Raw genomic sequence first — 25,281 nt, 5'->3', positions numbered from 1 at the left:
TTTCTAATTTGGTTTCCGCTGGTGGGATGTTTCATGTGCTGTTTTCCATCATTTACATATTGTTTACAGACATCAAAATGAGAGCGGTGTTTACTTTGTGTCCACAGCTTCCATCATATTCATCATCTGGACCACCAAAGTCTTCAAGCTGGTGGACTGCCAGACGGTCAGTTTGTTGTCTGCTAGTGATTGATTATTGTGTTGTGTGCACCGGTCCTGTTCCCTTCATGAGGTTTCCGTTTCTTGTTTATACAGAGATGAAAAGTGAACTCGCCTTCCAACCTGATAACATCATCTCTGTGTTCACTTGTCTATTTATATCCCTTCCACAGGGTTGGAGGGACTTGTGGGTTGACGATGCCTTCTGGCGCCTCCTGTTCTCCACCATACTGCTGGTGATCATGGTGCTGCTGCGGCCTTCTGCTAACAACCAGAGGTCAGAGTCAGTCTGTAGCTCAGAACCATTGCTGTCAGATTAAGTTGCCAGATGTTGTATTATTTTAATTATTTTTATTTTTTGCATTTTAATTTTTATTGATTTTCCTAATTTTTACATATACATCAACAAACACAACATACGTGCCTTTAAAACCAGCAGAACAAACACGTTCATTTGATTTTTTGGTTTGCTCGCGCTTCTAAAATAAACCCCCAAGAAACATTGATCTCTGCCTGGACAATGGACTCATTCCCTGCGTAAGATTTGCTCTATAGGTGCCTCAGTGGCTTTATTATTATGAGTTTGTTTAGACTATAATTTGTTTAATTTTGTTGCTTGTTTAGTCTATAACAGATAGCCACTACAGTCCTGTTGGGAGCTACATTCTTTTTTTGTCCATCCATTCTCACAGTTTTGTCCTTTTATATCAATTGTCCTTTCAATTGTCTGTCGCTATTCGAGGACCTGAAAAATGTCCATTTCAGCCACTTGTCTTCTAGCTGTGCCTCGTGCAATCTCAAACGATGTGTCAGTTTTTCCATTGTATAGATTTCCTCTATTATCTCTACCCATCGTTCCCAGGTCGGCGGATCTACTTTACACCATTTCCTTGTTATGGCCTTTTTGCCAGCTATTAACAATATTTTAACCAGGTACCTATCCCCTGCATGTACACTGTCGTCCGTAAAATTACACAGATAGAGTACCATGCAGCTCATAGGAATGTCATACCTTAGTATCTCTTGCAGAGTAACATGTACAATTTTCCAAAACATCTGCATCTTATGGCATTTCCAAAATACGCGTACATGATCTGTATTTAATATTCCACATTCTTTCCAACATGGTAGGTTTACATTCAAATATTTACTCTTGACCTTGGGTGTGATAAAAAATCTGATCAGATTTTTCCAGGAGAACTCCCTCCATATGCGCAAATTGGTGGATGTTTGATGCATTTTCCACATATTTTGCCCAGGGGTGGGGGAAAAAATCGATTTTTAGATGCATCGAGATTCTGTCTTGAACAATGCGAGCATCGATGTGGAAAATTTTATTTTATTTTTATATTTATACTTCAAATTACCATAACTCCTCAACCATTCGCGCTATCGACGTAATTCCAATGGATTCTGAAAGCTGAGAAGCGGAGCTTTTTGATATATGGTACATTACGGTAGTGACGTTATTACCTGTGGAGGAGGGGAGGGAAGTGTGCACAGCAGGAGGAGGGTATCAGCTGACGAGGAGAGTGCAAGTTGGAGGGATTTAGCGGTGTTTTAGCGGAGTTTTGGTGAGTTTTAGTGGAGTTTGGGTGGCATTTTCTTTGTAAATAATATTTAGTGTTGTAAATAATAGTATTTGTGGTTTTTTTGAGAGCTTTTGAGTTTCGTTTATGCCGTGTTTTCGTCGTGTTTTCACCATAGTTCGTAGTTTTGCCATCGTTCGTCTTTTTTGCAATAGTTCATGTTTTTACAGTTCATAGATAGTTATACTTATAGTCAGTTGTAGTTTTGTAAATACTGGAGGAGAAATCATCAATATCTAGTGTAAATTTTCTTATTGGCTCATTTTAGAATTGAGAATCGTTTTATAATCGAAATCGTCGCCCTCGGAATCGGAATTGAATCTAATCGTGAGGTGTCTAGAGATTCCCACCGCTAATTTTGCCAATCTTTGTCTGAGATTTTTATGTTGAGCTCCGATTCCCATTTTTCTTTTATACAATTAGTTGAGTTTTTGTTTATTGTCGATTTTTGGTACAGTGAAGATATTATTCTGATTTTTGTACCCTTATACATGTTGATTATAATTTGAATCATACCATTCACCTCCATGGAGGGATCCATCCTGATTTCCTTCCTGTAGTAATCCCTTATTTGTAAGTACCTAAAGAATTCGTGTTTACCCAGATCATACTTGTCTCTCATATTTTGGAAACTCTCCAGCTCCCCATCTTTCTCTAGAGTACACCATGCTGTAATTCCCTTAGTCTCCCACTGAATCCCTTGTCGTATGCGGCCGGCTGAAAGTTGCTCTCAAATGCACCCCACTTTAACAGATTATTATCCTTCTTTATACCATAATTTTTAACGGTTCTAAACCATAATTCCAAAGTCAACAACAGCTATGTTTCCATCCAAAAGTGATTAGAATCATTGGGAAATGCACATTAAAAGACATACGAATCCTGTGTGTTTCCATTAAATGTACGGACTTTTTGGTGAAAACTCACGCGAGTTTTCCGCAGAACCAGAAACAAAACAAGTCTCGCATTCTTCTTCTTCTACGTTTTCTGGCGGTTGGCAACCAGCTTGTAAATGCATTACCGCCTTCCCAACCCAGAGTGTGGATATGTGGTGGTGCGCTACGTCAGACTTAATTCGAACATAACTGTTTCCATCCCACGTTTTGCGAATCAGCATTTTTTCGAAACAACCAAAACCCGGCTAAAGCGAGCGTATTTTAGTTTGTGCGAATCAGGGGATTTGAATTTGAATTTTGGCGTTTCCATCATAATTTTCCGATGTGATACTTCTAGATGCGCATCTAAACAGGCTGATGGAAACATGGCTAATGTAATTGAATCCGATTGTTTTTTATTTTGTTGTATACTTCTTTATCTCCTATAACATTCTGAATTGGATATCCTCTGAACTCTTTTTCCATTTCTTTCCACTTAGCTGTGTAATCTGGTTTACACCAGTGCACCATATTTTGTTGCTCTCAGAAAATGTGTTCCCAAACAGTTCTGAACTAAATACTCATGAACAGTTAACCTAAAATAAATCAGAAAACAGGAGAGCTTCCAAAGGTGGGGGGTTGTCCCTTCCTCCCCAAATCCCCGTTGGTGGGTGAAGGGGAAATCCTCATCTCTGAGTGAGATCCATCCCTTCCTAGACCCAGAACAAAACCCGACTTGTGGTGTCCTTAGTGTCTACACAAGTCTAACTCAAAATGACCTGACCTCTCCCAGTCAGTTCTTACTAACTTAAACTAAAGAAGCCTGATCAGACATTCCCACTCTGGGTCCATTTTTCTGAATCAGTCATTTCAATCCAAGCTGTGAACAAAGTCCCATTCAGTGCTCAGAGATAAATACCTATAATGTTTGCTGCGTTTAAGTCTTTTTATCAAATCTTCTCCTCTGCCTTATCATATTATTTGTCTTTATTCATACCTGTAGGTGCCAGCTATTGTTATTGTAGTATTTTGTATTAAGTTTCTTTGCATGCCATATTTGGTCACTTATGAGGATGTGAGTCATGTGGTGTTGGTGGTATGTCAGCAGCAGCACACCGGTAAGGTAAGACAACACGTTTACATGTCGTTTTCTATATGTTCTCTGACATTTATCCTAATGATATGAGGCGGTCTTTGTGGAAAAAAAGCTTGTTTAGTGGACTAACTTTGCACTTGAAGATTGCCCGTTCACTTACGTTTTAACAGGTCTGACGCTATGGCTGTATCTAGGCTAATGGCTAACATGCTAACTATTATTTTTATGTCACTAGTCACTTGAAACAAATTTAGGACGATAGGAGACGGGTTGAAATAAACCGAAATTTCCCTTTAACTGGCAACTTTCAGCCGAATGCGTCTGTGGTTGTCGTAGTGACAACAGCTGTTTTCAACCAGGAGGAGAACACGTAGCTGTCCTCGCAAAGGCCTCTTCAATCAATTTTTCAGAAGAATATCAAAACATAGCCGATCTGATCCGTCTTTGGACTCTTGTTTGAGGAACCCAGTCACGGACCGACAGTCAGTCGTGGTTTGAATCGAGCCCAACATTATTTAATGACCAAAGCACTGAGTTTGTGTCACACAGTGGTTACAGGCTATTTAACAGGCCGGGCGTGCGCCGTGGGTGCTCAGCTGCGGAGAGGGAGACCTCCGTGTTTGAGACGGGAGCGGGAGGCGCGAGGTCCGACGCTTCTAGCGAGGGGAGAGGGAGAAACTAACAGCCAATGTGTGTCTGTGTGTTATGTTCAGGTGTTGTCACGTAAATAACAGTGCCCATGCAATAAACAGGACAGACAATAAGATTTTATTTATTTATACACTACATTTTCACTGAAAGCTGACCAAACCCGACCCGAGCCCGAATACAATTTATAGCTACATTTTTGACCAAACCCGGACCGACCCATCGGGTACCGTCGGCCTATCTGAATTTCTGTCTTTGAGAGATATTATTTTGTAATATAACTGAATTTTCTATCCATACATATAAATTTTAAATATATTAAAATTATACGGCATCTTTGAGTAAACTGCGAGTATCATTTAAGTAGGCTATGTCGTGGCCGGCCGAGTGTCCTCTTTTTTGGAAATCAAAATATGGTCACCCTAAAATAGGCCTACACAGTTTCGTCTCTGGTGCCTGTCTAAATAAACGTGCCATATTGAAGAACCGTTCAGCCCTTTGAAACGTAAAAAAGAACATTTTCACGGGATTCAAACCCTCTCCATCATGGGAAAATAAATTGTAGGCGCACAAGTAACGTGGTGCGCCACTATTGCAATGCCATTGCAGTGTCTTCAAATTGGGAGGCAGCCAGATCAACTTGTGACCACACTGTCCATGCACTGAGGAACATTTTACAATCTCACTGCTTTCCAATACAAAAAGCAGCGGTTTAAATCCTCTTAATTCATAAACCTAACGTTTATTGTTGTGCTACAGGTCGATAAAGCCAATATTCATATACTCACGTGGAAATACTTTAAATATTTTAAATTAAGCAATAACACTTGTTCTTGAGCTTTGTTTAATTTTTTTGTTGATTCTCTGGCTTCCTCCACCCATGCCTTGCTTTCGTCTGTCGAGTTACACTTAATTGTGGATTTATTTTAACCGACTTGGGGGAGCAGGGTGACTATGCTGCAACTCACTCCGCCATGTTCCCGGAAGTCGCCAGACGTTGTATTCATTTTTGGTTGTGTGTTCCCTCAGGTTCTCTCACTCTCCTCTGATTGATGAGGACGATGATGAGGAAGAGGCCAAGGAGCCAATGCTGAATGAAGCTTTTGGTAAGACTTACCATTCTCCTGCTCTCCACTGTGAGACAAGCCAAGAGTTATGTATTAATCGCTGCATCACTCAGTGTTTGGAATACAAATAGATGAAGCAGGCTGTTGCATTATTACAGTTTAGATGCCTTGACAACTGGAGAAATATTATGGCAGCTAATATCCTCCCTGGCGGCCATATTTGAGATCTTCAACTCATGTAATGCATTCATTAGTAGTTCAGCCTTCACTCCCTCACTTCCCCTCAGTCTAGGGATGTCAACAGTCAACCGCCAAGAATATAATATGGCTTATTCTGCCATTCCTGCTATTTATACCACCCTGATTCAACAGCGTTGCTTTGGAAACATTGTGCCCACCCTCCGATCTCCCCCAGCTCACACCAGTGAGTAAGCAGCTGAATTCGTAGCTGTAAAACTCCTTTAACATTGCTAACCACCATTAGCAGTGTCAGCACAGCTAGTGGTGCTAACATAGTAAACAATGCTAAAAGGGTTTTGCAGTTCAAAATGTAGCCGCTTACTCACTGAGGTGACTTGGGCTGAGACCGGAGATCAGGCACAAGGTTTCCAGAGCAACACGTTCTGCTACCGGTATGGCACTACCAGCTGTAATTGTAGAATGAGCAGCGCAGCTGGTTAGCTAATGTTAGCTCCTCCCATACCCGGGTAGTGCGCAATGCAAAAAGGCCAAGAAACAAGTGGAGATGCGAAGCTGGGCAATGGGCATGTTTCCACCATAGACTGTATGTAAAGATGGTCAACATGTCAGCTCCCCAAAAGTTAAGCCGAAACATCTCGATTGCCCCCTGGTGGCTGGCTGCAGAACAGGTTATAAAGCCAGCCCTCTCCATGTGAGTGGATGGGACATGGGCCAGACTAAAAACTCATAGTTTTAATCACACTGCTCTATGTTCAAGTGTTGTTTTCCTGACGGTTGGGCAGGTGTTTAGGCGGCAACTTGATATTGGGGAGATTGCTACTGCGCAGACTCTAGCCCCGAATGACATCACCAGAGCAAGATGGCAGCAGCTGTACCTGGTATATTTTAGCTTTACTCCTGTACAGTGGGGGTAAGGGGAGACGCGTCGTCCAGGTGGTCTCCACATGTTAATGCATCTGACTGGCTGTGTGTCAGCAAAGCCAACAGAAAATAAAATAAAAGCCAAGACACTGACATCGCAAAACATTAAAATGTCACCACCTCCAACTGGAGAGCACTTCTCCAAGCCTATCTTCAAAGACCTGTAAGATATATTAGAAAAGCTGAAAGTGAAAAGCATGTCAGATAGTGAATTTACAGAGTTCCAAGTTCACTTCAGCTTTTCAGACAAATGGAACGACACTTACGATGGCGGTGGGGATTTCTCCCAGAGCAAGTGCTGAGTGGAAGTCAACGAGGACATGTTGAACGACTAATGAAACACAGGCATGAGCAACAGTTGCTATGAGCACACGAACACATTATAAGACTGAACTGTACATCTTGGCCTCCTCTATACAGTTCAAACAGACATGCTTCAGTTTTTTTCTTTTGTTCTTCAATAACCAAGAGTGTAATAGAGACAGGAAACGGGATGAGAGAGGGGGTGTGCTGCATTCATGTGGTTGTATGTTCCTGTATGTTCCCTACCCACTCGGCTAACAGGACGCTGTGCTGTTTTTTGAACGAAGCATGGTCCTTTTGTCTGTGATAATTATGATTGATGTAGCATTTTTTAGTGTCATTCATTGCCTATGTTTGCTGTGAAGAACACTATCCAGCCAGCTGAGCAGTATTGTCTTCTTATAAACATATCTGACATGCACGCTAGCTAAAGTATCCAGTAAAAGTTAGCAGGGCTATAAGGAGCAGTTTGAAGTTTCGAAGCTGCGTTCATATCATTGACATTCAAAATCTAAATCAACATTTGAATGCTGTGCAGCTTCTTCTTTTTTTGCATATCTATTCATTCTGTTTCAACCCGATATTGCTGCACGGTTACAGATATACTATTTGTAGAATTTAATTCCAGGGGTGGCTGCGTAGGTTTGTTGATCCAGACATTACCAATAACTCCAGAGTGTTGTAAAGTCCAAAATGTCAGAAAGTTTTGAACAAAGATAGATGTAATCATTTGCAAAATTCACAACTTGTTTTTATTTAACAAAATATTTTGCTTGACGTGGGGTGGTTGGGCTCAGCCTTAGAGATAGGGTAAGGAGCTCGGACATCTGGAGGTAGCTCGCTGCTGCTTCATGTCTAAAGGGGTCAGTTGAAAAGGTTTGGGCATCTGATCAGGATCCTCCTGGGCGCCTCCCGTTAGAGGTGTTCTGGGCATGTCCCACTGGTAGGAGGCACCGAGGCAGACCCAGAACACACTGGAGGGATTACATATCTCATCTGGCCTTGGCACACCTTGGGAGCTGGAAAGCGTTGCTGGGGAGAGGGACGTCTGGGGTGCTTTGCTTGGCCTACTGCCCCCACGACCTGGCCCTGGATAAGTGATTGAGAATTGATGAATGGATGGATTCTGCTTCACTCTGTATTTGTGGGCATTGAAAATTTGTGGGTTTTGAAAAACTGGTTTGCTCTCCTGCTCACCACACACAAATGAAGACACACGCCTGTATTATCGGAGTGCTCTAACAGCACCATAAATTTAATTTAATCATTAAAAAATAGTTGATTTAATTAAAGAAAAGACTAACTCGTTTAATGTAGTAATTCACTTAATTCAAATTGAAGATTCCATTCAAGGATTTTTTTCAGGATGCTAACGTTATGAAATATAATGACGGACACTTGAAGCTTCATTCAAGCTTTGGATGTTAAAAGAAGGACATTCAGTGCAGCCCTAATAGCTAGCTTTAATAGAGCTATTATTTGTGTGTAAATATAGTTTTCAACTGCCAGTCTATATGAATTGATGAAGGCCAAAAGGCAGGTTTTGTTTCAGGTGATCTGACCAGATGCCTTTTGATCTAAAACTTAGCGCTTCAGCAGTGTAGTGTAGATCCCAGAGTCATGAGGGCTGCAGGGATGTTTGTCACATCAACACACTAAATGTGGAAACACTTATTTTCCTATCTTTTCTGCTGGCATGCTAATTGCTCCATATTTACCCATTATTTTCTGTTCTGTTCTGGTGGACCTCTGTGACGGTGCCAGCAATGTTTTTTCCAGCAGATTTGTGTTGCAACTGCAAAGCGTCTATGCATTTTTGTGCTCTGTGACAAACCCACTCATCTGCAAATAATCTGGGTCTGCTCAGATCCTGTAAAGACGATCCTGTCAACCGGAGCTCTGTGTTGTATAACCCGATGCTACTGAGGCTGTGATCTAAATCTGTTCAAGCTGATACGTGAAGAACAGATTTGTTTGGTTTTCATCTTATAATCATTTAATGGTTTAAATGGAAAATGTAATAACCCAGCTATGTTATAATTATATAATTGGACAAGGGTTTTGTGTGTGATTTCAGCTGGCTTATTTTTTATTTTATTTCTTTAGAGGGAATGAAGATGAGAGGCTCGAAGCCTGACTCTAATGGCTCCCAGAAACTGTTGAGTAAAGAGGTGGGTTCACTGTCTTCCGTCAGCGTCTCTCTTCTCCTGTCCTTTTACTGTACGCACACATCCTTAATAAATTTGTATTTTTTAACTCTGCTTTTGCCAGGATGAAGACCTAAAATGGGTCGAGGAGAACATCCCTACAACTGTCGCTGATGTGTAAGTAAAATAAATTTAAATCTAAGAGCCTGTTTACACCTGGAATTAACATGCATATTGGTGACGTGAACACAAGTGGACAGCCTAGACACTCTCACACCTGTGTCTATCATGTGTCTCCACTGACCACTTATTTGTTCATTACTGCCTATGTCACTTACGATAGAAGGTCAAAGGGCCCCGTGCACAGTAATTACATCCACACTCTTGGTAGCTGCTCAGTAGCACATCAGTGGTTTTGTTGGTACAGCTGGGGATATCAAATCGATAGACGGTCACCCAACACTTTATGCAGCTCCTCATAAAATGGGCAAGTCATTGAGCGTTAGTCATTGGCGTTACCAATACAACCACCAAGTCCTGCATTGCTGACGTAGTCCTAGATCCTGACCCTACTTGTGAATTTGCAAGAAGGTATAGCTGTGGTTGGAGCAGCTATACCATATACATGACCTGCCCACCATGACTACACGATCAGCCCTCTTTTCTCCTTGGCCCGAAAGCAGAATCCCTGGAAAAAATAAAGCTAAGTTAGCATTTAGCTCGCTATGAAGTGTCGAGTGGTTTGTCCACATAGTGTTTACCTTAAGCAGAAAAGCTATGGCAGGGTGCTGGGGAGTGCTTCATCCCAGTGCTTTGTTTTTTGATGCGCACTGCATGGGTTTGTTACTATGACAACGATATCTTAACACTAACATTAGCTGGGTAGATACTGTAATGCTCCATTAACAGGGGGTTGACTACGCAGACAACAACAAGCTTACAAAGGGAACACAGCAACATCCAGTGTCCACAAGCCAGTATGCTCCCAGAAAATGGGCTTTTCTATTTTTATTTTGATGGTAGACAGTAGCCTAGCTAAGGAAGTGGCAGTGACATCACCAGCGCCTTTCTCAAAAGTTCAGAGAATTTCAGCTCGAAGCACTCGGAGCAGCTGCACGAAGAAGGCGGAGCACTCTGAGAAAAAGACGTTGGCATGGCACTTTTTCTCTAAGTGGGCATATATGGCCACATATGCTCTGTCCTCGTTGGGAACAATTAAAAAAGGTGCCAGCACTAAGACAAAAACGCCATGTGGACACAGGCCCTTAGGTTAAAAAAGACATGGTTAGGGTTACGGTAAGGTTAAGGATTACATTTCGTTGCATGTAAGGTAAATATCGTCATCTGGGATAATGAATAAAGTGGTGATGTCATTCACTATAAAATGGTGTTGTAGCAGTGTTGAAATAACCGTCAAGTTGGTGGGTTTGTCTTGTACTGGTGGTGGGCGTTGATGTGGGCCTGTAGAATGTAGCTGCAGCTATGTATGTCTCCAAATTTGCATTTACAAGGACAGCGAAGGCATGGCCTACTCTACTCTACCCAACCAACGAAGGCAACGAGAACAAGCCAGTCCGAGGGAGAGCAGGGCAGGCCATGCCATCGCCATCCGAGATGGACACGAAAATTCGTGTTGTGGATGCATCAGGACGAACATTTCTTTTCTTTAGTTAACAAAGAAACAAAAGTACAGAAAGAGGGACATTGACAGAGTAGAAAACAGGTCAAACATATAGAATAGATAAAAAGCCTTTATTGTCATTGGAAGAAGCCTGATCTCCTCAGTTATCACGGCCCTTAACAGCAGACCCTATTGAGTGTAACAACTGTCTGTGTGTCGTAATGTTGTTCTTGCTGTGTCTGTCTTTTGTTCAGTTTTATTGTTGGGTTGTCGGGACGTCGTACTCGTCACTGTTGTTGCTGTTGTTGTTATGGTTGTCGTTATGTCAAACAAGCACACTGCTATGAGAAAGAATTTCCCTTTGGGGACAATAAAAGTCAAATTCAAATTGCACAGGAACAATAGGATGATACGTATACAACAAAACTGCGGGGGCTACTTCTAAGGTGCAGACAAGTACAGGTAATTAGCGTTGGTCTTAAGCTGCTGGGAGTGACAGTTTCTCAACATATTCAATAACCCTTCAGAATAAATCGTAGCCTCTCTATTTGAAGTCACATCATGAGTTCCTTGACATTAAGGAGGGGGACAGGTAATAAGAATTAACCTTGTGTTAACAGTGACGGGAATGCAGTCGCATTTGATTGGTATGAAGTGATTTCCTGCCTGGTTAGAGGAACACCAAGCAATGCTGTAAAAGGTTCAGGATGTATTGTTTTCTGGCAAATATATGAATATACCTCAAATATAGAGGTCCAAAAGTTACATGGCTCATTGTCTCCAGAGATTGTTTGCATCTAGGACAACTGTCATCAGAGAGGGAGGACATTTTTGACAGAGCTTGAGAGTTCAAGAGCTTGAACTGCAGCAGGCAGTGGTGGATGCAAATGGACGAGGAATAAAGGTGACGAATGCTGAGATCTCAGATGGTGTCAGGGATAGTCATTATCAGGTCTTGTTCCCAGGCATCTTTGCTCCTGGTCAGTGACGGAGGATTTATGTGAGCATTTACATCATAGAAGATATGTTGTCAAATGCCTCCCAGACCACCATGGCAAGTGGTTTGAGTGATCAGATCACAGTGCATCTGTGCTGGTTGTTGACACTTCTACCAGGTCTAAAGAGTCTCTGTAAGCTCAAAGCTGCCTTGAAAGACCTTCGAATGGTTTCACATTACAGTGTTTTGCTAAGAACATCCAGTGTTACGCCACCTGGAATATGTGAGAATAAGGTATCGGCTTATAACGGTAATCCTTCTTAGTGTGTCATATTGTCTCAGTTTATGTAAGTGTATTAATGTAGCTTACAGGTCATGATCAAGGACAGCTCAGACTAGAAAGTCATACTGTTAATACTCCAGACGCACAAACTCACGTCTTGGCTGTATGAATGCATTCACTGCCTCCTTCTCTGCTTTTTCTTCTCTATACAGAGCTCTCCCTGTGATACTAGATGAAGAAGAGGTAAGGCATCCTTTCACTTTCTCGCTGCTAGTCCCATGATTTCAGATCACATTTCTGTCTGTTTAAAATGCTCCCGGTAATGACCTTCACTGTGCTACCAATACACAATCACATTACTGTGCATGCGTTAATCTGTGCTCTCTTATTTTTCCAGGAAATCCTCAAAACCAAGATGGAGAGATCCAAAATGGAGTAGGAGCAAATGCAAGAAGACGGTGTGAGAATGGGAAGAAAGCAATGTCACTGAGGCAGCAATGAATGCGTTCTGAGTGATCTGAGTACCAAAAAAATGTGGGCAAAGCCAACTTGTTCTCTCCAGACACTTTACATTTTTTATTTAATTTCACAGGTATTGTAAGCTCAGTAAGGTAGAAGCACAAATAATGTGTTTGTATCAAGGGAGTACTGTGCAGTCCGTAGCTGCATGCTGGTAATGTTGAGATCAGCACTCTGGGAGGGGGTGAAACTGGAGCGATTACACAGCAGAACACTTTGATAAATATTTTATTTGTTTCAAAGATATTTGTGCAGTGTCACAAACTTGGCCAAAATGAAGCAGAACGTGGGCATTTAACATAAAACCCTTGTGGTAGATAGAATATTTATCAAAATTATGCCTTTTAGTTTTAGACTAATACAATATTTAAGATTGGAGAGAAGTTTCTCTGCCCGCTTCACACTGCAAAAGCGACCCAAGCACCCAAATCTGTTGGACTGTGAGGACTGATTTCAAATCTGTTAAGGTACGAATTATGATTATTATGTGGCGGTTGTTTCAGCCAAGAAATTAGATGAGTGTATGAATGAAGGGGAAAATAAATGCTCAAGTTATTGTGCATAATAAGATAATATTTAAGCCAACACAGCATCGGACACTTGAACTTGAAGTTATCTTCAGAGATGTTCTTTGCCATAACCTAATGTAAAAAAAAAAATGCAGGTGTTTTTATTGCATTAGATATTTAATAGGTCACATGATGACGTACATTTAATATTTAAATAAGCAGCTGTATGGTATGATTAACCATTTAGCCAGAGAATTAAAAAAGTGAAGATAATTTCTCACAGCTGCACCAACAAATGTTGAGTATTAGTTTTATTGTGAACACATAACTAACACTTTGTTGTCTGGCTAACTGAGTTATCCTAAATATAGAATTAAAAAAGTTACTGTTACTCTATGTAAACATAGCCGCATCAGTGAATATTGATACTTGAAGCATATCACAGTTGTCAGGGTGAAGTGTGCGACATTTGTGTTTTGGGGATTCTTGTGTTAACTGGAACACACTGTTTGTGAGCTGGGAGAATGTATTCGTGACCCTGTTGGTCATGAAACTTGTTCAAAGCCAAGTGTATACTACCATAACCACACAGTGTCATCAGAAGTGTTCACGCTCAAGCGTTACACGAGATAACTTCTCTGAGATATCATCTTAACACAGAACAGTTCAAACAACTGAAAATAAGACTCTTGTATTGCTGATTTTGAAGCTTTTAGTAACGATGAAAAGCTGCTCGGCCCTCAGCGAGGAGGGAAAATGTTTGACTCTTATAAAAACAGGCCAGTTTTAAAGCAAAAATAGTCATGACTCTAAAAGTAAGGATGTTTATTTTCATCTCTATAAACAGTAAGATTTTGTAGCTTCTCACATAAGCAGCAGTGATTTAGGTCCACATCATGTTTTAGCTGCTGAACACAGAACCCTTTGATAAGCCTCATGTATGTGGTGTGGGCCTAATTTTAAGAACACGTGATTCACTGTATGTATGTAACCCTCTCTCACTCCCCGTCCACTAACTTGGCCAGAGTTTTGTGTTAAAGTCCTCACCCAAATTCAGTAGCACATGTAGTTTAAAAAATATAATACAATACCGCACATGCTAAATGAAGGATTTTCATGTCACTGCAGTTACAGATTCCTTTGAGCTTATCCCATTCACACTGCAAATAATCTTGCCTCAGGTGGCAGACTATATCCCCGTCCTTGTGCAATCTACTGCAGTATGTGTGGATATTCTAAATTCTTTAATTTATGTTTTTTTAAAAATATATATTTGTCCAAGTCTTGTTGAGGATGTTTTATTTTAGAGAGACACGAAAGCCCAATTTCTGGATGTGTATTGTAATGTGAAGCTGATGATATTGTATGGCTTTTTGCGTATGTCCTGCAAATAAAATTTATATTGAAACACGGTTACAGTGTCAGTTTTTGTGTGTATGTATGCAGGACAAATGTTCGTATTATGATGGATTGATTGATTTTTATTTGTGTCATGCACACTTAGATGTGTCCAGCCCTCATGGGTTCACAAGACACCATTACAATTACATTGCAGTAGCAATCAAAAATACATGTTATTTAACTACTCAGTCCAAAAACAGAATACTGTGCCTTCTATCTCAGGCCTGGTAAAGAAATTCAGCCACAAAATGGTTGCCCTTCTGAAACAAAACTCAATTTTTTCATGATCATCCAGCCAAGAAAAAATTCACATAGATAGAGGTCATCTTACTGAAAAGTACATACCTTATGTCCTCATATACAGGACAGTAAAACAAGAAGTGAAACTTATTCTCAACTTCACCTAAATGACACAACAAATAAATTCTGTCCTCCTCTGGGGTGGCGTTAAACCTTCCAGTTTCTAAAGCTAATAGTAGCGTTCCTGAGCACAACTGTGCACACAGGGATCTTTGTCTTTTGTTATGATTATACTTGACGTAAGGTTCCACTCTGTAGCTGTTCTTTATGAGACAATAAGATAGTTTAGTTTTGGTTTATACCATATGTCAGTGGACCATTTTTCTCTAAACATGCAATAGAATATATATTATTTAGGTGCCTATTACTGAGCATATCGTCTTTTTACAAAAGGAACTGTTGCATAGACCTCTAGTCCTCTACTAACTTAACATAGACATCCTAAATTGGCCTCTTTGTATTTCCTGTTGCAATGTTTGTTAATTAATAATATTAATTTATTTATGTAGCACTACTTAAAGCATAGTTACAAATCGCTTCACATGTAGGTAGGAAACACATAGAAATTCACGTACACACACACAAATGTACATGCATCCATTACAGGTGACACAGGAAATACACTGGCCAAAGGTGTTGCCCTAGCAACAGAATACTAATGAAACTTTTAGACTGCTCTTTTAGTGCTTTAACCCTTTACTGTACAACAGTGTATGTCAGTATATATTATACTCAAACAACATAACCATCACAAACAAGGAATGGCAACATTAAATTGCTAAAATAATAATAATAATAATTATTATTATTATTATTATTATTATTACGGCCTTTATGCACTTTAGTGCTTTCTGAAAATTAAACCATTTTTAAAAACTGAACAGCAGAAGTGTAATAAATAGATAATAACCTTATATATTTATTGGTGTAAACTCCTTTTTTTTCTTTGATTAAAACTTATAATTTTTTGTGTTATTATAATTCAAAATAAGTGAATAAAGATATCCTCTAAGATTTCCAATTTTGAAATTATTTTGTAGCATTTTTAACACATAGAAGTGAAAAAATAGATGGATGATGGATGGATGGATAGATAGATCAAGGTGTCTATGTCTTAAATTATGTTTTTCAAATATGAGGCCTTTAAAGTAATAAAAATAGGCTTAAATTTGAATGTATGAGGTATTAATTGCCACTAACATTTTATTTATTATATAATTTACCCATCTTTTTATTCTTTTTTGTCAACATGAGTCAAGCTCCTGTGCATAAACATCATCAAAAATATGATTTGTCCAAAAATTTGTAAGAAAAGGTCTTAAAAAAGCATTAAATTTAAATGGATAGATAGATAGATAGATAGATAGATAGATAGATATGAAAAATTGTAGAGCAGTTCGTACCCCATCATCCAAATAATAAAAAAAATAAAGAAAATAGAAAATTAAAGAAATAAAGAATGAGAAAAATAAAGATTTAACTGAGTACAAATTGTGTCACTGCCCCTTTAATACGTTCCTCGTGAGTGCGCTGACTCCTGTCACGTGCCTGTCAAACCTCAGTCGCTCGCGCAGCCGTCGTCAACACACAACTGAGGAAGTGACAAGAAGCTAACGAGAACTAACTGCTGCAGCTAACACAGCGCTTCCTAACGGTATTAAGTTAACTAAAGGCTGTGTCTGTTGTTACCGTCAGAGTAACGGACAGCCTCTGTTCGGGTTACAGTCGGTGTAGAGTGAGAGGGGACGATGTTTAGGAGCTGTAGCCGCTGCTTGCTAACTTCTAAGCTAACAGGCTAACGATCAGCTGTTGTTTTGGTCGGAGGGATAGCTGGCTAACAAGTCAAACTGCATTGCATTACAGCGCTTCAAAACATCTTCCCTCACTTCCTGTCCAAGTACTGAACTGCTCTTTCGGTTGATGGCGACCCATAGAGGCGTACCACCCTGACAGACTAATCAGCGGCCGGTCAGTCAGCTGTTGTCCCGGCAGGGCAGGCGTCACCTCCCGTGTGGGATCGATCCATCAGAGCGGTGTGTAATTGAATCAGAAACACTGCTCCAAGATGCATGACGCGTATGAACCAGTGCCTATTTTGGAGAAGCTTCCTCTGCAGATCGACTGTCTCGCGGCCTGGGGTGAGTTGTTGACACTTAATGTATCCTATTACTGCTCTTTTATTGTGTGACATTGAAGTGGTGCCTCTGCAGCCTCAGGTGAAGTGATGGATTGTGTCACCACTGACGACTGAGTTTTGTTTCCCCACAGAGGACTGGCTGCTTGTGGGGACAAAGCCAGGGCACCTTCTGCTCTACAGAATAAAGAAGGATGCAGGTAGGAAGGGTCAAAGAGATTTGTGATGGCTCCTTGTGTATTTGCAGACCATCTCAACATGATGTTGCTTCCTTTCAAATTAAAGTTGATGTGTTTTGTCTTTAGGCACCAACCGGTTTGAGGTGACACTGGAAAAGTCCAATAAGAACTTCTCAAAGAAGATACAGCAGGTAAATAAGAGTGCAGGGTGAGATTATGATGATGAGAAATCAAAAATCCTGTTTGGAGGAAGCCTTTGAAGTCTGGTGAGGGAAGTCACAAGTTAAATACTTAGAGATTTTTAGGACCACATGCTGTATTATTATGTGAGTATTAAAAGTGAACTATGCAGGATTGTCAGTTGCTGTTTGTAAACATGCTCACCACCAGCAAAAGAAAAAGTCAAAGTCAACCCGGGACGGCCTCTAGCTCAGCGAGTAGTGTCCACCCCATGAAAGCTGATTCCTTTGCAGCAGTGCACTATAATGAAAGGTAATATAAGGCCAAAAATAATCTTTAAAAAACCAACAGATTCACTGGTAGTTGGCATTTCGCCTAGCTATATTAGATTTGTTTCAGCGCTGTATCTCTTGGATGCCTGCCACTTATGGTCTGGCACCTGTTCGCTGTGTTTTTATAAAGCTCTGACCGCCCATAAACATCCGTTAATAAAATACAGGCAGAAGGCAGTGTCTCTGCAAAACAATACACCGCCACACTCTAAAAGGGGGTCATAAGTGATGGTTCAGACTTCTGTATGAGTCTATACATTGTTTTAGGAAGATCCTGCATAGTATATCTTAATTGGTAGGAAAGTCTGACAGCAAACACATGCCTCACTTCACTTTAAATTTAACTCTCAGCTGCTAATGGCTAACTCACTCTTAAGGAATGAATTTGGGAGTTTCAAACACTATTGATGTGACTGAGATGGCTCAGATCAACCTCCAAATTCAAGTCAAGTCAGCTCTATTTATATAGCACATTTCATATGTCAAGCGTAAAGTCAGTGTTCTTAAGATGCATTATAAATTACAAACATAAAATATTATATAAGATAATTAAGTATTACATGTATAAAAACAAGCAGGACATGATAAAAACTAACAAAAAAAGAAGGTATTATTATCATTATTCTTTAAAAAGGGGCGATAATAACAATAGTAATACTTATACATAATGACTAAAAGCACCATGAGCTGATTGAGAGTTGATTTTAGGTACAATGAGTTGACCTTTATTTGATGATCTCTCTGGTGTGTACTCTGTGAGACATCTCATGTCTACCAATAGTGACAAGAACCCCAGGAAAAGGAGGGGTGGGGAAAAAATCTATTCTTAAATTGCATTGCAGTTCTCTCTTGGAAGATTATGTCCGGATGCAGAAAAGTCAGTAATCAGAAATTTAAAACCGAAGTCTCGACATCGTGATCACCTTTAACAATTTTGTAAGATCAGGCTGTATGTTCATTATGACTGAACCAATTGGATGGTGAAACGTAGCAGATGTAAACGTGCATCTTCTTTACATTCTAACTCACTACTGCTGTATTAATAAAAGATAATGGAAGTAAAATTAGTCACACAGTATGAAAAAAATAAATCATGTATAGAGATGAAAAATTTTGCAGCATCAAGATGAAGATTTTGCTAAAACCTTATTTGATTTGTGTTTCTTACTCTCTCTACAGCTTTATGTCGTCTCACAGTACAAAATTCTTGTCAGTCTTCTTGGTAAGTTTCCCTAATATTTAAATTATTCCAATATAAAACATCTTGCTTGTTAGTCTTCATCTGTTTATTGTTGAACCGTTTCACCTTTGAAACTGCAGCTCTTTTTGTGTCAAAGCACAACATCCATCTTCATTATCTTATCAGACATAGAGTAATCTCTTTTCTCTGGCAGAGAACAACATCCACGTCCATGACCTCCTGACCTTCCAGCAGATCACTGTGGTGTCCAAAGCCAAAGGAGCCACGCTCTTCGCCTGTGACCTGCAGGTCAGTTACAGTCAGACGTGTTTAACTGTACACTGCTGCACTCATACTCATGCATTTGTATTGCTTCCCGTTCTAAATCTTTAAAGTGAGAGCATTTTCACTTGTGCGGTATATACAGTACTACAGTCATTAGGCAGGGCATCATTAAAGAAGTTATGATACCAGTACCCTGAAAGCTGTGTTTCCATCAAAAAATTTCAGTACAGTACCTGTAGAACCAGCGTGTAACCTGTACAGACATGTACCTAAACCCTACATCTTTCGTTTTCACTGTACTTCAGAGTACAGATAGTACTCTTAAATGTGCCACCCGCCCCAGTGCATGCTGGAGGTCACGGTGTGATGAAGCCAACAGAACCACATCACACTGTGAAAACCAGAGTTGCAATTCTGAGGTCATCAAACCGGACCCTTTCTTAACCCTGGCTGCACCTTGAGATCCTGTCCATGAATATCACAAGACGTGCAGTGCAGTCATACTTTATAACGTTTTGGTGGCATCTCAACACGTTGACATGCCAACTCTGTCAAATACACCATGCTCAACTTCTCCTCAGCTGCTGCTGTAGGCGGCAAATCACATGCTGTATTAAACTGAAGAACACTTGCTACGATTGGCTGCAAGGTAAACCATATAGATAGTCGTGTTTCCTGGAGCTCACTGTTGTCTTTCAGCCCTTTTAATGTACATTTTCTTCATTCCAATCAGCCTTTTCTTCATAATTAATTTCAGTGCAGTTAGAAAAAAAGAGACTTAAAGGATTAAGATAGGAAATATATCATATTGAACATTTTACTAATGCTTTAGTAGCGCTTGAATTAACAAAAGCAAATAAAGAGGAGGCATAAGAGTAGGTACAATCCCATAAAATGCAGATTTGCTTTTCCTCAGCTGACTCAGCACACTGCAGAAAGGAAGAGACATTAAGACGTCAATACAGCAGTACATTTTAAAAATGTTAAGCATTAAAATACCAAAAAAAAAACTGGTACAGTTCCCACACAATCCTATGGCACAGTCAAAGACAGTCGTAACTATGATTTTTTTTCCGCCTTTTGTGTCTATATTTTTTGTTGTACTCATATTTTCCCTGATTTAAAGTCATGACTTGTATATTCTGTCTCTTGTGTCCTCAGCAAACCAGCACAGGAGAGGAAAGGCTGAGAATGTGTGTCGCAGTGAAGAAGAAACTCCAGCTGTATTACTGGAAGGACAGAGAGTTCCACGAGCTGCAGGTAAAATAAAGTCTATTTGAGCTCGTGTGACTCACTGCAGTATGATCCAGGTTTAGAGGTTTATTTTTTTACCCATCCATTGACACATTTAATCATCTTAATGTTTTCTTTTTGTCTGTCAGGGGGACTTTGGTGCACCAGATATTCCAAAGTCCATGGCTTGGTGTGAAAACTCCATATGTGTCGGTTTCAAACGAGACTATTACCTCATTCGGGTATGTGCTACATGAAAGGATAACACTAAGCTTTTTACACTCAGCTTCTCTTATCTGTAGCAACCTGCAACTTAACTCCACCCATAATCCTTTCAATATAAAAAACTCATCCCTCAGAGTCTCTCTTAGACATCCAAGAAGGCTGTGAAAGGGTTGTAGTGTGTACTTTAGTGGTGAGAGTGGGTTTTAAAGTATCAAAACATCCAGAGAAACCACTTAAACCACTCCAGCAGCTTAATTCACGTCTCTACAGCTCATCTGTACGCTCAGTTTGTTCTTAACCATCATATTATTTCCAGAATATTGCTCAAAACAAAAAATAAGTCTTCTGTGGTTCATGTGCAGCCTTTGGGAACAGACTTGACTCTGTCATGACTCTTGCATGAACTGGCTCGAATCTTTTATTCTTTGTGAAGAATGAAATTACAAACATTTTGCAGGGACCATTGATAGACAGGTTTTGAAAGGACTATCACTTTCATCTTTGCAAATTAGCTGGATTTCTTTTAAAAACATGGGATGAAGGCAATGAGCAATGAAAGATAACCCCCAAAAATTAGCAAGAAATAAGTTAAAAAAAAAAGAGAGAGACAGAGAGAGAAAGAGAGAAAATTAAAAACAAGAAAATTAGTAATAATAGGAAAATTAAAAACAAGAAAATTAGTTTTTAAAAAAAAAAGGAAAATTAAAAACAAAAAAATTAGTAAAAAAAAAAAAGGAAAATTAATAACAAGAAAATTAGTAAAAAGTAGGAAAATTAAGAACAAGAAAATTAGTTAAAAAATCAACAACAACAACACAGGAAATGACCTGGATTCAAAGAGTACTTAGTAATTTTGTAACTTAATTTTAAAATGTAACAATACTACTACCACTAATAATAATAGTAATAATAATTATTATTATTATTATTATAAATAAAGTTTTTTCTATTATTTTTTAAAATAATTTTCTTCAATTTACGGGACATTTTTTACCAAGTTGCTCATTTCCTTTATTCCTATGTTTTTTTTTAAGAAATTGCACCATTTTTCGAGGGTTCAAAGGTTTACATATTTGCGAAAGGCAACATAAAGCAGCACAAGAAAAGTGATGTCACTTCAGGTTTCAAACGGTTAAAGGAGAACCCACAAAATAACCACTTGTATCACAGTTACTAACCACATGTTACCTTTAACTCGAGAGGTAAACTTTGTTTTTCTCACATGCCTCCACGGTGAACGAAGAATCCAAAAAAAGGCTAAAAGTAAATTGGGACCTCATTGAACAACAGCAAAACTATATCAAAACATCTGTAACATAAATTTTCAAGCAAGCCGTGCCATATAATCCACGTCTCATTTATCCAGTCATATGCTGAGTGCTTCCCAAACATATGCCATTTTGCTGAAACAGATTTTAAACAGCTCACTACGAACGGTCTCATGCATGGCTACTTGGCATGCTGCTCATAGGCAGAAGTCTTTTACATTTCAGTGTTACAGAGAAAGTGTGTGTCTTCTGGGAAGTACTGAGCGTACAGCTGGATAAATTAGACTTAGATTATATTGTATGAGTTGTGTGAGAGTTTGTGAGTGGATGTTTTGATAAAGTTTTGCTGTTGTGGACTTATTTTAATATATGAAGAACGTTCGCCTTTTTTGGATTCTGTGTTCACCGAGGGGGCAGAGGAGAAAAACAAAATTATCCTCACAAATTCAAGGTAACAGGCGCTGAGTAATTGATATACAAATGATCACTTTGCCGTTGAAGTGCTCTATTAAAATCATCTTTTTATACCACTTCTTAAAAGTTTGGAAGCAGGCTGTTGTATAATTAGTTCCCATCTGTTTTGTTGTCCTTGAATTTGTGTTTATTTTGGGCTTCTCACTTTCTCCTGTTATTTTTATTATGAACTAATGTTTGGTAGTGTTATTGCCAGTCTAATCAGCTTCTCTTTAAAGCTGTTTTATTGTTTGTCTAACGCACTGCATAAATGACCTTGTAGGCGAAGTTTGTAAGATGTTTTTAATAGATTCTTCTGGCTCACTCAAACCGTCTCCCTGTCAATCAGATGGATGGCCGTGGCTCCATCAAGGAGCTTTTCCCCACAGGGAAACAGTTGGAGCCTTTGGTTGCACCGCTGGCTGATGGGAAGGTGGCTGTTGGCCAGGATGACTTAACCGTAGTGCTAAATGAAGAGGGCATTTGCACCCAGAAGTGTGCCCTGAACTGGACAGACATCCCTATAGCTATGGGTAAGAGAGAGACATTTTCATATTCACTGTTTCTGCTGTTCTATTTCTACTTTTATGTAAAACAAGCAACTATATACCCAGCCCAAGTCGCTGCTTCTATTGTTTTAATGACTCCCGATGTCTCTGCTGGAGCTAACTTGCATTCGATATTGATAGGAACTGACAGCAAAGTCAAAAGGACACACACATGCTGAGATACAAGAGCCAAAAATCCTTCCTCAGCTCTCTAAGTGGGTTGGTCTGCCAGATAATACAAAAGATGTTTTGCCAAAATGTGTCACCCCCTGCCAGTCGATTTCACTCAAGGAAAAACAAAATCATGTTACTTTTTATTTTTCTTGTTTTGTTTTCTTAACACACTTTCTAAATAGTAAAACCTTTACACATTAACAGACATATTTTGTTAGAGTTAATCTGTATCTACAGTACGCAGGTATTGATTTGCTGAAGACGATGGGCCTTGTTTAAACGATCTATATCACATGGTCTAAAGTGCATAGTGTCCAACTCCACTTTTGCTAAATGGCGCAAAATCTGGGCGCAAAGTAAGAGTGTTTTTCCCCCATTGCCTTGAAAACCCTGATGCACCTGCAGCTGACATATTGCTGTTTCCATGATCGATGCGGTAAATTGGAGAAGCTGCTGAGAGTTATGCAGTAGGAGCACTGATGTCACAGCAGAAAATATGGTGCGATATTAAAAGCAGCAGAACAAAGAACTGTAGTTATAAACCTGACAGAAGAAACAGAAATAAACTGGCAGGCATTCTCTTTTCCCTCCACTATCTACATGTTACCGTTTCCAGATCCTCTTTGCTACAGGAAACAGCAACCTCCGAGCTTACAGCTTAAAGCTGAAACTGGCAAGTTTTGATGGAGACTTGGATAGTGCAGTAAGGCATGCTTTTTCACAATGATATGCGGCTGTTAATGTTTTTTGTGGCGTTTTCTTTTGCAAGAGCACTGTCGCTGCATCCTGAGTGCGGCCCAACACGACTGTGATTGGTTTAAAGAAACAAAAACAAGCCAGTGTGTTTTTTTTCCTCCGATAGCAGAGAGAAAATCAGGGATTCCAGACCTTTCTCTAGCACTCACACAGCACTGTGAAGTAAGGTCTGGCCACACGAAACTACTGTGTGTGTACTTTGTGAACACGTCTATATAGGTACATGTTACTGCCTGAATAATGAGCCCTTTAAACAGCAGGAAAACACTGCGCCATTCTGACGTAAAACCAGGTTCCTGTTGGTCAATGTTGCAAGTGTTTTCTGCTGCCTCAATATATCAACACACCAACAAGTGCCTGCCCACGCCTCATTGTAAGACCTACACGCCCATTTGCGCACAGATGGGCACAAGCTACTTACACAATGTGGGCGCTGGCCATGAAATGACACCTGCATCAGAATGAAACTAGCAGTGACAGTTGCGCTGCACTGTGTGCCACTTTGCCAGATGCCTATGATAATAACCCTTCTGCACTGGAAAGAGAAAAACCTCAATGATGAAACGAGGAAACACCATAAGGAGAAACAGGTTTCCAGCATTTTGGCACATCAGCATGGAAAACAAGCTGCTGTGGAGAGCTCAGTTATGGTGGTTGATTACAGTGAATGGTGTAAAATGTACCCTTTTCAGGACACATGCTGGTTTTTGTCACAGTCACCGCCTAAAATATCACAATTGAAACTGTTTGAGCACGAGTGTGAGAATAATCTGAGGCGAACCTTCCTCTTTTACCATCATTTGATAGAAGTTTCAGTTCCGTTCTGTTGATCGTGTGTCAATCTGTTGAATTATATGAAGCTCACTGTGTCTGTACGAAGTCTTCATTATATTGCTATTTGATTTAAACGACTTGTGTGTACTGTATGTTGACTCTGCCTGTGCCTGTAATAGTACAGTTTGTTCTCGTCTTGTCACACCAATCGTTTTAATATCCAGTAACTGCAATGTGATCAAACCTGCTCAACACCTGACGAAGCACTTGGCCTAAATATTGCCATTGTCATCTGCTGTCTGTCTCTTCTTTCCTCTTCCTCAAGCTTTCCTTCCCCTCCCCAGACTCTTTCTTTCCACTCCATCTGAGCTGTGCTGCTGTTTTCCACATGTCAAAAGAGGATATAATTTTAGATATTTTACCCCGTGACTAAGACACGGCAGATCTGGGTTACTAATGAGCTTTGTGACAGAAGCGATGCAGATGAGCTCTCGCGTCGTCTGAAAGGCTCCTCTTTCTGTGCTCATCAGAATGCAGACAGGAACAATATGAAGGGGAAATGAAGCCTCCAAGCGGTGGTTTCATACTGCAATTTCCTTGTTTTGATATGGTCAACATTGAGGCTTTGGCATGCACCAGCACAGGATGAGTGCCGGTCAGTTTAAAATGCATCTAACTGACCGTCCTAGCTGTTCGTGGCTGGAGCAGAGGACCTTGGCTCTGCCCTGTGGGCGCAGTCCATCCCAAATCTAGAGTCCAACCTCATGCTGGTTTAGATGACTGTCTCCTGCTGGATTTCCTGCCCCATTAGCCTCAAGGTCTCCTCTCCATAGTCACAACTGAGGCACCTTTTCTCAAGACAGAGAGTTTAGGTTGGAAAGACATCAAACATGCAATTGGTAGTAGAGCTGAAACAATAAAGTCTTTTAACTGATGACTAGATCGACAGAAAAGTAAGGGGCGGGAATTTGTCTTCAGCTCACC

At 40.0% G+C, this 25,281-nt stretch overlaps 2 protein-coding genes across 3 annotated transcripts in view; both read left to right on the top strand.

The window, feature by feature from the left end:
- The window catches only part of LOC126400730 (transmembrane protein 87A-like), a 33,244-nt gene extending 18,956 nt beyond the window's left edge, over nt 1–14,288 (top strand). The window contains exons 14-20 of the mRNA XM_050061648.1: nt 108–166; nt 333–436; nt 5,397–5,473; nt 8,966–9,030; nt 9,131–9,183; nt 12,060–12,090; nt 12,245–14,288. Coding sequence (XP_049917605.1) covers nt 108–166; nt 333–436; nt 5,397–5,473; nt 8,966–9,030; nt 9,131–9,183; nt 12,060–12,090; nt 12,245–12,286 — 431 coding nt within the window. The 3' untranslated portion in view covers nt 12,287–14,288. The remainder of the gene's footprint in view (nt 1–107; nt 167–332; nt 437–5,396; nt 5,474–8,965; nt 9,031–9,130; nt 9,184–12,059; nt 12,091–12,244) is intronic.
- Nucleotides 14,289–16,142: 1,854 nt separating this feature from the next.
- The window catches only part of vps39 (VPS39 subunit of HOPS complex), a 44,837-nt gene continuing 35,698 nt past the window's right edge, over nt 16,143–25,281 (top strand). For both annotated transcript variants that reach the window (XM_050061471.1, XM_050061470.1), the window contains exons 1-8: nt 16,143–16,714; nt 16,845–16,910; nt 17,016–17,080; nt 18,581–18,623; nt 18,796–18,890; nt 20,028–20,126; nt 20,249–20,341; nt 22,395–22,578. In XM_050061471.1, coding sequence (XP_049917428.1) covers nt 16,642–16,714; nt 16,845–16,910; nt 17,016–17,080; nt 18,581–18,623; nt 18,796–18,890; nt 20,028–20,126; nt 20,249–20,341; nt 22,395–22,578 — 718 coding nt within the window. In that variant the 5' untranslated portion in view covers nt 16,143–16,641. The remainder of the gene's footprint in view (nt 16,715–16,844; nt 16,911–17,015; nt 17,081–18,580; nt 18,624–18,795; nt 18,891–20,027; nt 20,127–20,248; nt 20,342–22,394; nt 22,579–25,281) is intronic.

Source organism: Epinephelus moara, chromosome 14 (assembly GCF_006386435.1).
Source record: "Epinephelus moara isolate mb chromosome 14, YSFRI_EMoa_1.0, whole genome shotgun sequence".
NCBI lineage: Eukaryota > Metazoa > Chordata > Actinopteri > Perciformes > Serranidae > Epinephelus > Epinephelus moara.
The sequence above is the reverse complement of the archived record's forward strand: the minus strand, read 5'-3'. Positions and strand labels throughout refer to the sequence as shown.